The sequence below is a fragment of the Salmo salar genome, chromosome ssa20 (genome assembly GCF_905237065.1).
Source record: "Salmo salar chromosome ssa20, Ssal_v3.1, whole genome shotgun sequence".
In the NCBI taxonomy this organism is placed as follows: Eukaryota; Metazoa; Chordata; class Actinopteri; order Salmoniformes; family Salmonidae; genus Salmo; species Salmo salar.
The window spans coordinates 55,773,276-55,788,216 of NC_059461.1; the positions used below are offsets into that span (position 1 = coordinate 55,773,276).

The following is a 14,941-nucleotide window of genomic DNA, read 5'->3' on the forward strand; positions in this document are numbered from 1 at the left end:
GCACCATAACCGAGTAAGGCCAAGAGGTTTAACAATTAGAAACAATGTTGACTTTTAATCTTCTGTGCAATACGATAATTGCAATATTATGTGAAATGTTACATTACATAGTTGCATTTCATTTTTTCTATTGAAAAGAAAAACTACATTCAGTAACTATAACAAATAAGTACATCCTGGGGGTTTCTGCCCCCGACCCTCCCCGTACTCTGGTCAATCATTCAAAGCAGATAGAGGAGAGGTGAAAGCTGCGAACAGGGCGGTGTAAGGGAGAGGTGGTTGGTACATACTCAGCGTGGGGTACACTTGGCATGGTGGAGGGTTTCATGTGTGTGCCTGGTGGGTGTAGAAAGTGCAGTGGTGTAAAGTATTTAAGTAAAAATACTTTGAAGCGCTACTTAAGTATTTTTTTTTTAGTATCTGTACTTTACTATTTATATTCTTGACAACTTTTACTTCCTAAAGAAAATGATGTACTTTTTACATTTTCTCTGACAGCCAAAAGTACTCTTTACATTTTCAATGCCAAGCAGCACAGGAAAATGGTCCAATTCACACCCTTATCAAGAACATCCCTGGTCATCCCTACTGCCTCTAATCTTGCGGACTCACTAAACACAAACGCTTAATTTGTAAATGATGTCTGAGTGTTGGAGTGTTCCCCTGGCTATCCATAAATAGATCAAAACAAGAGAATTGTGCCGTCTGGTTGGCTTGATATAAGAAACAATTTATACTTTTACTTGTACTTTTGATACTTAAGTATATTTTACCAATTCCATTTACTTTTGATACTTAAGTATATTTAAAACCAAATACTTTTAGACTGACTCAAGTAGTATTTTACTGGGTGACTTTCACTTTTACTTGAGTCATTTTCTATGAAGGTATCTTTTATTCAAGTATGACAATTGAGTACTTTTCCCACCACTGTGGTGAAAAAAAAGTGAAAACTCTTCCATGTGGTCAGTCAGCCACCACTCCCAGAAATGGCAGTCAAAATTGGACTGGGTTGTAGCTAGAGCTCAAAATATCTTTCAGGGGAGGGAGAACACAGATTTTACTCCTAAACTTACATCATGTGATCTCTGTGTACACTGTCCAGTCACCTGCTGGTTTCCATAATCGACGCTACAACTCTGCCATTATTGCAAATCATAATTCAACAAGAATGAAAGGAGAGCGAGTAACCTCCATTTCTACTCTCACCAGCTGGGTTTACCCACAGTGCACAATCAATCAGTCACAATAGAGACACACAGGTCCCTGTGATGTAACAGTAATGGTATTAAAGTCACCTCAACAAACGAGGCTCAGGTCCCATCACTGATGGGATATAAACCATGTCTCCATGTCAGGATACACCTCATAACATTACAAATAACCAATCAGAACTGGTGTGCTGTGTATAAGGTTGAAATCCGATAAAGCTGGTAGGCTTGAATCTATATAAGTGCCTGAGCACATTATTTAAAAAATCAGTACATGATTGGTGGGTAATACAAATACACCAGTCACTCAAATGTTCTTGTCATCGGAAAGTGCAACTTGTAAGGCCTGCACGTCCCCCTCACTCTGATCCTCTCTGGGATGGGATTCCATCTCCTCGTAAGGGGGCGGAAGGATATCGGGGCTTTGATTGGATGGATGAATACGGTGACTGGAATCTGATTGGTTGTGAGCTAATGATGGACCTGGAACCGCCTGGGCTAGTAAGAGTTGGGTGGGCCCTCTGCAGGGTGGCAGGCGTTGCCCCCAGCTCCCATAGACAGCTTCTTCATAGCTGGGCAGAGACACAGGCAGGCCATCCACCATCAGATCCATCTGGTCTGAAGAGCGCCTGGTGACCAACAGTAGAGAGATAATCAGATGACTTCAAAGACAGGACACAGCACTCACACAGTGGGTGGCGTTATCACCAATCTAACAGACACTACAGCTTTGAAACACCCACCGTTGATGATAACAAGATGACTATCAAACAACTGAATTCAATTCTTCCGTCTCCTCTTAAACGGTCTTTCAGCTTTCACTCATCAGATTATAAAAGGGGCTTTCATTACAGGATGTGATGTCTTTCCAAGCCTCTACAGCGCTGTAACCACCCCTACAGAGCAACACACCTGATTCAACCTAACATCAAGACCTTGATTAGCTGAATCAGGTGTGTTACTGGGCTGGAACAAAATCTACATACACTGTAACGCTCCAGGACCAGGGTGAGTAGTGACCACACTGCTATAGAGGCTCCAGTCATATGAATATAGCTGTGTGAGTGACAGGGATAAGAGCCAATCATATCTGCCTACCTGTGTGAGTGACAGGGGAAAAGGCGGGACTTAATCACCAAGCAGGCCGTGGTGGTGAGGAGGAATATGGACACGCCCACCGCAGTCGTGGCAACGCTGGGGATTGAGTGGGCCACCTGGTCCTCATAGTTAACATGTCTGTCTGAGAGAAAACACAACACAAACAATCAACACACACCTACAACACACTTAGCTCTGGTCCAGGGCGTTAGTGCGTGGACGGCACACCCTAACGCCCTGCTCCACAGCTACAACACACTCAGCAAACACACTCAACAAACAATTTTGATGAAGCACCCTGCTGACACTCATATGGACAGTATAATACAGGGTCTTTCAAAGGGACTCATGCATGTGTAGGTGTGGTTTCTTATATCCATGACGCAGTACATTTCTGAGAGGTTTAATAGGGCAGAGGAAAGAGACTGGTTAGTTTGGTGACTTTGCTCACTTCCCGTTTCTTGATGCTGGTTTCCTGCCTCAATGCAGCACAGGTCTGAAAGAGGAAGCACGAGGCTCGGCTCTATGACTCGAATGTAAGGTGTTTAGAATCTGCTCTGTCGGCTTTTGCATCTAACATACTAGGTCACTGACCTATGTTGTGTGGAACTAAGGGGTTGGTACCACAAAGTCACAACAGTCAAATGTCAGCGCTTAGCAGGACACACACCATACTGTTAAGCACCCTACTGCTCAGCTCCTCTCTAGTGCCACGCAAAACCTATGTAGGCTATACTCACGGCCATTCAAAATAGTCATGCTTACATAAGGATTATAGCTTTTAAATCTATTGGTAAAGACTGGATAGAGTGCATGCTTCCACTTGACTCTTCCATGTCCAATAAGAGGACGAATGAAGGAGGGTGGTCATAGCATTGCTATTACTCAGCTCATGAGATGACTATGTAACATTTACATCATCAACCCATAACCTCTATGCATGCATCTAACCAACCCGGAACCAGGCAAAGTAATTGTTAGGTGTCTGAGTTCATGCATTTACCAAGTCAGTGAGTCTGAGTACAGGGTCTACCTTAAATCACACTGCAACCTTTGACCTGACTGTAGTTTACCTAACATTTATCTCATATCAGTCACTCATGGACATACTCCACACACACGCTCTAGTCCAGGGAAGGGCAACTGGCGGCCCGCGCCCCCTTTTGTAGGCCCGCGGATCCATTTCCAAAAATAACAATAACAAAATAATAATAACAATTTCGAAATTTGTTTGTGTGCATCAGCAGTTTTTCTCTTGTTATTTCAGTCACTGATAGTCACTCAATTACCCCATGTCACCTAAAATGTTTTAGATTGGTCTAGCAGCCAGCTATCTGAACTTATAATCATGGTAGAATTTCTGACTGGGGGCCCCCATTGATTTTGTCAGTCACTTTCACTCAGATGTCAAAATATTCTCTCCACCCCATGGCAAAACATGTAGAATTGCAGCAAACTTACTTTAAAACTGCAACCTTTTATCTATGCCCCATGGCAAAACGTGTAGGATTGCAGGAAATGACCTCTAAAACGTCATTTTTTTTCTCTCTGCTGTCAAGAGGGTGGCCACTAAAATATTTTGCTCACATGATCGGGGCTATGTCTGGCTCTGACTGCATTTGTGGGTAAGGATGTGGGTAAGGATGTGGGTATGCAGACCCGCGAGCCACTGCAGCCCCTAATGATGAGTTCCGATTCTGTGGCCCCCACCCCCATCAAAGTTGCCCATCCCTGCTCTAGTCCATTACACTAGGGGCAAAGGTTTCCCCCTCCTCCCCCTTGGCCGTGGTGACTCAGTACACTACACTCACCTCGCACGGCGAGACAGGTGGGCACGCTGGGGATCCATTTGCCATGGCGGCAGCGCAAGCTGCGCACCATCTCTTTTGGGATGGCATAGCCGGGCTCACAGAAGAAGTAGATCAAGCTCTTCTGGGGGAAGCCTCTGCAGGGGGAGGGCTCGCAGCGGAAGCCCCCGTGTTCTGGCACCAACGGGTAGGTGCAATTCCCTTGCCTGCCTGCAGATGAGGCATACAGTTCAGTTGTTAGACCTTAATGTTGAATCTAACCTGCAGTTATTGCATCTCAAAGATCTGTGATTCAGGTTTGGTATTTGCTATTTTATTAGGATCTCCATTAGCTGTTACGAAAGCAGCAGCTACTCTTCCTGGGGTCCACACAAAACATGATATACAGAACATTAATAGACAAGAACAGCTCATGGGTAGAACTACATCAATTTAAAAATGGCACACGTAGCCTACATATCAATACATACAAACTATCTAGATCATATAGGGGAGAGGCGTTGTGCTGTGAGGTGTTGCTTTGAAGAGGGGAAAAAGCTTTTGTTAGAGAGTTTATTATTAGATACAGTAGTTTGGATGGAGTAAGACGGGTGGATGTCTGGGAGGAGGAGTCTTGCAGGTCAGGGGAGAGGGCTGAGTGTCAATACACTGTGATGTAGGTTGTATGTCCAGATAGTTCACTAATTCCATGGATTACAGCTTTCGGGTGCAGTGGTGACTGTTTCAACTAGTGCATGGTGGTGCAACGTGGATGCCTAGCAGAGGTGATGACTGTGGGTGGGCAGTTGTGGGTGGTTGGAGAGGGAGATGGGTACCTGTGGTGAGGTCTGGAAGGGCGACTAGGAGAAAGAGCCCGTAGCCCAGAATGACATGTCCACACAGCCATGGAGACCCCCACCGCGCAGACATCAAAACAGTCTACCTGCAGACACAATAAACAGAGGACTCAGTGCCCTGCAGATAGTCATGCACACACTTATGCACACACACAAGCATGCATGTACACACACACAGTTGTTAAATACCAACAAATATCTAATCATGCACGTGGAAATCATCCCCTTTTGCTGTAATAAAGGCAGGGGACAGCAGTTCACAACTGCAGCTACCATAAACACAGACAGTCTGACCCTGAATCAATGTCCTTTCATTTCCCAAAACTGAAACTAAACTTGGGTTATTGTTTAACACCTGACATTTACCAACATTACTTATATGACTGGTAGTGTTTTTTTTCACCGGGTCTATATTTCCTGTGTTAGCAATCTACTTGGCACATAGGTATGGCACGAACACAAATGCCATGGTGTGGTGGGTTTTGGAGTGCTTTCATATTGGGGGTAGTGCCAGTCATCTCTGGAGCAGCGGGGGAGGTCCCTGCCAGCCATGTGTGCTGTTCTCACACAACCTACAGGTGTAGGATCTTCATTTGAGGCAGTTTGCTACAGCAGGAAAATAATCTTGCAGCAATAGGAAATGTGAATTATTATGTGGATTATAATTAATGGACATTTTTGTAGGGGTTGATAACATTTTCTAATGGAAAATCAAGTCTGAATTTTTTTTATGGAAATTACAAACTTCCAGAAGCCTGTCTATTAAACCTCAAATACACTACGAATGTTACATTTCCTGCATTGCTGGAAGTTTCTCCTGCACCAGGGTGATCAAATGAAGATCCTACACCTGTATCTATCAGGCAGTGAGCTGTGACCACAATGTAGGAGGGTGGCATATTACTCACCGTTATATTAAAAGAGAACTTCTGTTCTGCGCAAGCTGTGAAGTATGCCATTATACATTTCTCCAGCTCCATTACAAAGCATTACTTTAAAATGCGACACTATAAAATGAAATGTAATAAGTATGTATCAATAAATGCACTCATTTGGACACAATAAGTTGTCATCAACATATCTAGTAAAATATTGATGTATTTCTCCTCTGTGTGGATTGGTAACTGTTTATCTTCTTTGTGCCTGCAATGATTCCCATGTTTGATAGTTTGCGGTACTTTGCACGTTCAGCTCTGATTTTCAAACTACTCAGCTGCATCCCTTCGAGCTGTTACTGTCAGTGTAATACATGGATGACTGACACACAGTGACACTTTTCATGCCATCCCATTGAACCAAGAGGAATAAGTGTGCCTTCTGTGGCTATACCCACATCCCATATAAGTGAACCATTCAAATATGACTCACACTACTTATGTCTTTGTGTTGTCATGGAAATTAGGACATGCAATCAATGGGGATTTTATGTGTCCTATCAAAACACATCCAGTCACAAATGATAAGGAAGGGCCTTGTAGACTACGGCAGAATATGGTAAACTAAAGCTATTGTGTTCGTCAAAACCAGATAGGCTCATAGAAATAAGGCTAGTGTTTGTGGAACGTTCATGAGAAACCAACTAAATAGCTTATCAGCGCTCGCTGAACATAAATGCGCAACGGAGCTGAATGCACAGGTGCATACCCAGAAATAACCAGATACCCCCAAATAAATACAAATGCCAAAGCTGACGCATTTATACCATATCCAGAATGCTATTATATCAAACCACTAATTGAAAATCACAATTTCTCTAGCCGACTAAACTCAACTCCCAATAATTCTAAAATGATTCCTACAGCCTACAAGCCAGCCATATCTTAGGTTATATTATTGGGGTTAAACTTATTAAATGATGTTGAAAAAAAAAGACTTGCCTAGAGATAACATCTCACCGATAAAGCTACTCACCTGTAGTATCTAGATATAGGAATATTCTGTCCAAGGATTAGTCCAAAATGGAATAAAGCAATACTTCTCCGTCTGTTTGATGTACGATCCGCTCGAGATTAATATTTCTTTTTTTTATTCGACAAATCTCCTCCAGATGAATGTGGCATATAGCAACAAGTGGATCTATTTCACAGCCGCTGACAATTGAATCATCGCTCAGCTGTGTTTTTGACAGGAACTAAGAGACTTATCATAGGCTCCCGTCCCGGACTAAGCGCGCTGGTGACATTTGTCGATTCGTTTTGCATGGCCTGGTGCCACGGGTGGGCGGAGCTGCCTCATTTTAGACAATTCCATGGGTCCTTAAAAGAAATCGTCAGCCAACCGGGGCACCGGGCCATGCAAAACGAACTCCACCACTGCAACCATTGAGTTCACACACAAAAACCCCGCCCTGGAGCAAACGTCCGCTGGACCTTCACATTCTGGAAATTCAAGGCCAATTTCGCAGAGCTGTGAAAATGTAACTTTCAGTTCACCGCAGTATAATGAGCGGTCAGTGTTTTGGACCACGCTTTTTACAAATTCTCAGTTTAATTAAAACAAGACTGTCCCCACCATGGGTGAGTGAAGTGAACAAACAAAAAAGTATACAGTGCCAGGCCAGATGATGCAGAATCACATCTGATAGAATGACTAGACGGAAGTGCTAAAAATAGTGCCGAGTGTGCCAATGCAACATAATTTAGTTCCTCCCGGAGATACAATATTAATGTATGATGTCATATTTGATCTTATATTTCCCCAATGTATCAAGTTGATAAATATGAAAAGACAAACAAACGTCTGGTTCTACATTAGACACAATATAACTGACTTATTAGCAATCAACCACCTATAGTACATGGGCTCCAGCCCATACCTTAAAATAGATGACGATTTAAAACCATAATCACAGCCAAATGTTATCATTCATCAACACCATTCTCACATGCCCAAAAGTCAAGTCTAACATCATATGTGCTACACCGAAAATAACTGGGATGCAACTATGAATGTCTCTAAGACCATTAATAACCAACTGTAATGTCATCAAGTTAACCTGTCATTTCTTATAAAGGCAGCACAACTTCAAAACTAGTTCATTCCTGGTACCTCTCTGGGAGTGGCATGTACAAGCCATAGTCCAAACTCTACACAGTATGAGATATCAGTGACTACGTCCCTCATTCTATCCTTTCTCACCACCTGTTAGGGCTATGCCTGTATTATGTTGTAACCCGATCTGTAGGATGAAGCCCTGTAGGGGAAAACATCCCTCATTAAAGATGGAATATGTTCTTTTTTCACTGCGAATACTGAGTGCAGACCTCATAGGGGTTGAATGCATTCAGTTGTGCAACTAACTAGGTATCCCCTTTCCCTTCCTTATTTTACTTTTTGCAGTCACTGATGAAGCCACACCCCTCTATTTACTATTACAGTATTGCAGGATGTTTTTGTATATAGCAGACTCTGGCTGACACCGGCTCTTTAGATGGGTTTTAGCAATGAGCAAACTAGTACCATCTGAGGAGATAAAGGCTATTGCTGTAACAACCTTTGAAATGGTTGACATCAATGGTCACACAATACATAATGACAGGGCATGACAAAAGTGACATTTTAGAAAAACTGTATTTGCAAAAAAATATTGAAAATCTGCAACGTTTATTTTTTTAATAACCAGTGGAAATTCAAAAACCAGGGGGTTTGGACTCTTCAGAAAAATGGTCAACTATGACAAACTTGACAATACTGATGCATGAATGATTTAGTGTACAAGTGTGAAAAATGATCATACAGACCAGTTGGAGAAATTCACCCATAAATATATTACCAAGTAGGCCAGTCAGTAGTCATCACAGCTCCTAATTAGATTTGAGCACCTCAACAAACACAAACCAGCGAGAACAACGCTACGTTTACGCTGAGGCACTAGACTCCTGGAGATGAGGAATATCATAATGTACATTTGCAATTAACAGTAATTGTAAAGAAAGGGAATCATATTAAATCATGTTACTCTTCTGAACGTTAAGGCATTAACACACACAACCCGATAAAACTATGTTAAGCCGTTCTAACCTTGACAGCCATTCATTTAAGTAGAAGCTACAGGAATGTCAAATCCCAACTGAGAAATGGACGTGATTGGTTTCATACCAGCCACTGAAAACTGTGGTAGAAGTGAGTGAAACCAATGGCAATTGAACTCCTATGTAACATGTGGGGGTTAATGAGATGCTTCAATTCTGTAGTTTGAGGAACGATAAGCCAAGATTTTTTTAGCATTCATCGTTATACAGTATTTAATAAAAAACACAAAATACCAAGTGTGTGCCATCACTTCATGGTACTTATTAGTTTAGTGATTTAGATATATACATGTAAAGATGGATTTAATGAGTATCAAAATAGGATTTGTTTAGAAAATTAGTTTGTGTTGTCAAAATGCTACACAATTAGAGTTACAAAACTTTGTGAGCAATGAAAAGTGATCAGTTTAGAATATTGTTGCAAAAGCAGACAGTTAATTACTCCTACTAACTTTGATTGTCATTCTTTCAGCCCATCTTTTCACTCAGTTTTGCTAAACTAAACAGGAAGAACATTCTTTTTTGCACAGGGAACAGACAGATCACATCTTATTCAGGCATGCCAACCACCGTGTCACTTTTAACAGACTCCACTTGTCTTTTGGAAAAATGGAATATTGTCTCACATTTCAATTCAACCAGACTACATTTTGAGCATCAGTAAAAAAGTACTGAAATGGATTAAGTGAACGATGAATAAAATATTGTAAAACAATTAGTTAAATCTACATTAAATACTCCAATTTGCTACAAGAAAGTACATTTGAGACAGAATGTTAAAACAGTACACTAACCTCTGCTATGACACTTCAATTCTGTATCTAAATACAATACTTCACAATGTAGTGTTAGTGTCTACTTATGGAGAGTCTGTTCTGATTTCCCCACTGAAACGCAGAACAGACACATTGGCTACTCTTCGCTGTGCACTAAGGCCTCGTGGTCTTTGGATGCTCTCTATGGTACATGTGCGACTTGGTCTTGCTACTCTAGAATTGGAGGGGGAAGCTCAGAGAGAGAGAGAAAAAAAAAGGGGAGTAACGATGAATAATAATATAATATCTGTTTTGTTTTTCCCGGATCACACTTTTTAAATAGAAAAACAACATTTACTGTTCTAAGTCCACAACAATTCTTAAACCACACCAGGTGAGCACTTTTGAGGTCTGGGGAAAATCTAAGACATTTCTATTTTTGGGTGTAGATACCCTTTAATTCAAGCATGCACCAGCCAAGAGACTTGTTTGGTTATCTGTGCTTCTGTGGCGCACATGTGAATGCAGAGTTTGCTAAACAACAATTTTTTTGAAAGTATTTACCAGAAGACGGTTATCATTAGCATCATTGCTAACGGCTACACAAAGTGGCAGACAACCGTGCACACAGACAGGGGAATTCCCATGCCTTTGCTTTCCAGGAGTTACAAATCACTAAAGCAATTTGTTAATGTCTTATGATAATCTTGGCAAAATACATTTTCTAATACATTTAGTTGATTTCCTATTTTTGAATATTGTTGAATTCCGTTTTAAGGTCTGAATTTGTGATTCCACCCACGTTCTCAGCACCGCAGACTTTTGTTAGGCCCTGCATGAAGTGTGTGTGGGTAATTGCGGTGAGTTTTTACTACTTTTGTTTGCGTCTGTGTTTTCTGCCATACAGTTCCTGTCCTTGCTACATTGTGGACACAATAGTTCAGTTCTAGCAGCTGTCGCACACTTCATTAAGCTAAACACGGATTTTCACCTTGTGTGTCCGTTTCTTGTTCTAATAAGCCCTTAAATCTGGAATCCTTAATGGTGAAACAGCCACGTCCGTTTGTGATATTAACTTCAACAAAGTAACTAAGTTCACGTGGGAGCACAATATGTACTGCAATTTTTTTTGTATACTATATATATATTTTTTATGCTGAGCGACACTCCTTAGCTCAGCAACAAAAACAAATGACAACAGTGGTGGGGGGGGGGGGTCAGTGGCGCCGTTTCAACCTACTGCAGATTCCATCTTTAAATGCAGAGCTTTTTGTGGCTCAGCACTACATTCATATAGTCCAGACCCATTGTCCAGGTCAGCCAGGTCAGCCAGGTCAGGCAATAAAGAAATGCATCATTAGGGAAAAAAATACACATATTTAACCAATCTGGAGAATTCCTGTATACACACACACACACACACACACACACACACACACACGTATGGTGGAAAGGGTGCTTTCATAAGGGTTGTCCTTACATTGACCTAGTAGTCACTACTATAGACTAACAGTTGAGGCCTACAGCAGCGGATCGAGGGGTTACAGAGAGCACAATCTACACAGCTAAATCCCTAAAGTAAAAATAACAGCCAAAACTGCCTTGATGCTCACTTCACCATGATATTCTATTAAACACAGGTCAATTAAAAAACTAAACCATTCATCTTGTAATAAAAAATGATTTAAAGAACTAGACGATATATTGGAATCAACCAGGAGTGCAGCTTCTATCGGAGAAGAGTGCTTTAAATCATCTCACTATAACCTAAACAAAAATCACAAAATAGAGAAAACAAAGCAGATATATCTCTATGTTCATCATACTTACACAAGAAATATAAAGAAAAAATATCTAAAAAAACACAACTCCAGTGTTTACCTTTTCTTAGTGTTTGTAACAGGGATTAAGTGTTTATTTTCAGACTTGTACGCATCATGTGGTAAGAGAAAAGCATGGTCCTCCTTCAGTAGTAGTTTATGATGTCCTGTCTATTGCAATAGAGTTGAGACTGGGCCATGTAGTGAGGAAGTCCTGTAGTGTGGAAGCATGCTTTTCAGACCATTCAGCTAGGATGCTAACAGTGCTTTTTGTGAGTCTCCCCAGCAGGTAGCTTAGGGTCTAATGATCCCACAACACTTTCCAAGCCTCATTCTGCACCAAACCGCTCAAGCTATAAATCCTTGTAGTGTCCAAATGTTTTTCCCCCACAGGAAAAAAGGGACAGAGAGAGTTCCTTTTCATTTCGAAAGGTGCGTTAAGACAATGCTTGACCAATAAAAACACTAATACGAACTGGGCAGTGCTTCTCCGCTGCGAGTCCGAGGTGTGAGCTTGGGGTTCAGGGTCCATGTGACTACTACCACTTAGTGGGGAAGAGGCCTCTGCTCACTCTCATCTCATGCGGTTCTGCCTCATGAGAGGCACGATGCAGGAGGGAGGGCCAGCCTTGCTCAGGAAGGGGTGCTTGAGCAGCTCATTGGCTGAGGCCCTCTGGGTAGGGTCTCGCACCAGCAATTTGTCCAGGAAGCCCTTGAGGAGAGGAGAAACCTGGGAACGGAGAGAAGGAAAAACAACAAAGGATGAGTATCAACTTCAAAATGTTGAATAACAGGGACATAGTTACCCATGTTGGGGCCTTGTGTGAGAGAGGGGCTCTTTCTGGTGTGCCTAGTACCTTGTGTAAGTTCTTGAGTTTGGGTGGTAGGTTGTCACGGATCATCTTCATAGCTTTGAGGGGGGGCTCATTGAAATAGGGGGGTTCTCCGTCCACCATCTCGATCACCATCACCCCCAAGGACCAGATGTCCACCTACAGGGTAGAATATTGTATATACACACAGTGATCAACGATAGTTTAGAATTATAATGCACACACACAGACACAACTAATGGGACCTTACCTCAGGCCCATAGGGTAGTCGTGAGATGAGCTCTGGGGCCATCCAGTAGGGTGTGCCTACCAGGGACTTGCGCCGCTGGACCTCTTTAGACACCTGGGCGCAGAAGCCAAAGTCTGACAGTTTCACCTGGGGGGGGGGGGGGGCAGAGGAGAGGGTCAGAACCACACTACAATTCACACACAGGACATTTTCAAAATAATGTCACCGCTGAGATTAAGACAACCTGAGTAACAGTTGATCAAATGCTTTGAAAATGTACCTAAAAACATAGCAGTATTTTTAGAATATATCTTTGCAAATGACAGACTTTTTCGGCTGACATGGACGTTGTGTGTTATAGATTGACAGGCTCAACCCTTTGTGTACAAAGAACAATCCTCTATCTAGCAATGTGCTGCTTTACACATCACAGCGGAACAACTCCCACAGCTTTCTGAGAAAACCTTTGCAATACCTGGGTGGATAAATATCCTGTCTGCCAATGGTGACCTCTGAAGAACAGGGCTCACTCACTAAAGCATGCTTTGAATTGGTACGGGGAAATGAAACACGCCAGTGAACATACTCGCACCCACCCACACTCGTCTGCTGAGAAACAGCTGAGGGTGACTGACTACACTTCCCCTTGGGTCAACCACAATATGAGTTAAGCGCAGACCTTAGCATGCTAACCATGACATCTACAAGTGGGGCTTGAGGTTGATACCTGGGCTCAATGAAACTGTTGTATCATCTGCAAACTGTTGCCGGGTAAATTAAGAACTAAATAAACAGCTTGAGCTTCAAGCCCTCCATTACCTCTCATGTACAGTACCAGTCAAAAGTTTAGACACCTACTTTTTATTTATTTTTACATTGTAGAATAGAAGACATCAAAACTATGAAATAACACATATGGAACCATGTAGTAACCAAAAAAGTGTTAATCAAATCAAAATAAAATTATATATTTGAGATTCTTCAAAGTAGCCACACTTTGCCTTGATGACAGATTAGTAAAAATAAAGAAAAATACTTGAATGAGTAGGTGTGTCCAAACTTTTGACTGGTACTGCATTACAATACTTTGGGAACAAACACGACTGAAACAAGTTCCTCTTTTCCCATATCTTCATTTTGACAGATGGTTTTAAAACCTCTTGGGGCTAGGTGGGACGCTAGCGTGCCACCCGTGGTGCACTCCATCAACAGCAGGTGCATTTCAAGAGCGGCAAATTTGAATCCAAATAAATGTCAAAATTCAAATTTTTCAAAAATACAACTATGTTACACCATTTGAAAGATAAACATCTCCTTAATCTAACCACGTTTTACGATTTCAAAAAGGTTTTACGGCGAAAGCATAAATTTAGAGTATGTTAGGACAGTACATTTACAAGAGTTGTGTGTAATGTTTTGTCAAGTCAAAGACAGGGTCACCAAAACCATAAAACCAGCTAAAATGATGCACTAACCTTTTACAATCTCCATCAGATGACACTCCTAGGACATTATGTTAGACAATGCATGCATTTTTAGTTCTATCAAGTTCATATTTATATCCAAAAACAGCGTTTTACTATGGCATTGATGTTGAGGAAATCGTTTCCCTCCAATAACCGGCAGTCAAGTCAGCGTAACAAATTAAATAATTAAAATTAGAAAACATTGGTAAAATATTATATTGTCATTTAAAGAATTATAGATTTACATCTCTTGAACGCAATCAACTTGCCAGATTTAAAAATAACCTTACTGGGAAATCACACTTTGCAATAATCTGAGCACTGCGCCCAGAAAAATACGCGTTGCGATACAGACTAGACGTCATGTTGGGGAGATCTAAAATCGAAAATACTATGTAAATAATCCATTACCTTTGATTCTCTTCATCAGATGTCACTTCCAGGTATCACAGGTCCATAACGAATGTAGTTTTGTTCAAAAAAGCTCATCATTTATGTCCAAAAATCTCCGTCTCGTTAGCACATGATGTAAGCCAGCCGGACTTCTCGTCATGAACGAGGGGGAAAAAATATATTTCCGTTCGTTCAAACATGTCAAACGTTGTATAGCATAAATCATTAGGGCCTTTTTAACCAGAACATGAATAATATTCAAGGTGGACGAATGCATACTCTTTTATAACGTATTGGAACGAGGGTACCCAACATGAACTCGCGCGCAAGGTGTCTAATGGGCCATCATCGTTCCATGGCTCTTGTTCGGTCAGATCTCCCTCCAGAAGACTCAAAACACTTTGTAAAGGCTGGTGACATCTAGTGGAAGCAATAGGAAGTGCCAAAATATTCCTAAACCC

General features: G+C 41.6%; 2 protein-coding genes across 5 annotated transcripts in view; both read right to left on the minus strand.

The window, feature by feature from the left end:
• Positions 1-727: 727 nt before the first annotated feature.
• On the minus strand, positions 728-7,146 carry LOC106580860 (sushi domain-containing protein 6). Its single transcript, XM_014162353.2, has 5 exons — positions 6,865-7,146; positions 4,933-5,039; positions 4,121-4,327; positions 2,310-2,451; positions 728-1,840 (listed from the first exon to the last, which is right to left on the minus strand). The coding sequence occupies exons 2-5, from the start codon at positions 5,024-5,026 to the stop codon at positions 1,519-1,521; spliced, it is 765 nt and encodes a 254-aa protein (XP_014017828.1). The 5' UTR covers positions 5,027-5,039; positions 6,865-7,146; the 3' UTR covers positions 728-1,518.
• A 1,391-nt stretch (positions 7,147-8,537) lies between these two features.
• LOC106580861 (serine/threonine-protein kinase PAK 4) overlaps positions 8,538-14,941 on the minus strand; it is a 33,596-nt gene continuing 27,192 nt past the window's right edge. For all 4 annotated transcript variants that reach the window (XM_014162354.2, XM_014162357.2, XM_014162356.2 and 1 more), the window contains 3 exons: positions 12,643-12,768; positions 12,417-12,551; positions 8,538-12,289 (listed from right to left, as the gene is read on the minus strand). In XM_014162354.2, the coding sequence (XP_014017829.1) occupies positions 12,134-12,289; positions 12,417-12,551; positions 12,643-12,768 (417 nt within the window). In that variant the 3' untranslated portion in view covers positions 8,538-12,133. The remainder of the gene's footprint in view (positions 12,290-12,416; positions 12,552-12,642; positions 12,769-14,941) is intronic.

Coding starts and splice junctions, on each gene's coding strand:
- LOC106580860 (XM_014162353.2), bottom strand. CDS start 5,026: ATGTCTGCGCGGTGGGGGTCTCCATGGCTGTGTGGACATGTCATTCTG. Junction 4,328..4,932: donor CCTTCCAGACCTCACCACAG/GTACCCATCTCC, acceptor CCTCATCTGCAG/GCAGGCAAGGGAATTGCACC. Junction 1,841..2,309: donor TTCCCCTGTCACTCACACAG/GTAGGCAGATAT, acceptor GTTGGTCACCAG/GCGCTCTTCAGACCAGATGG.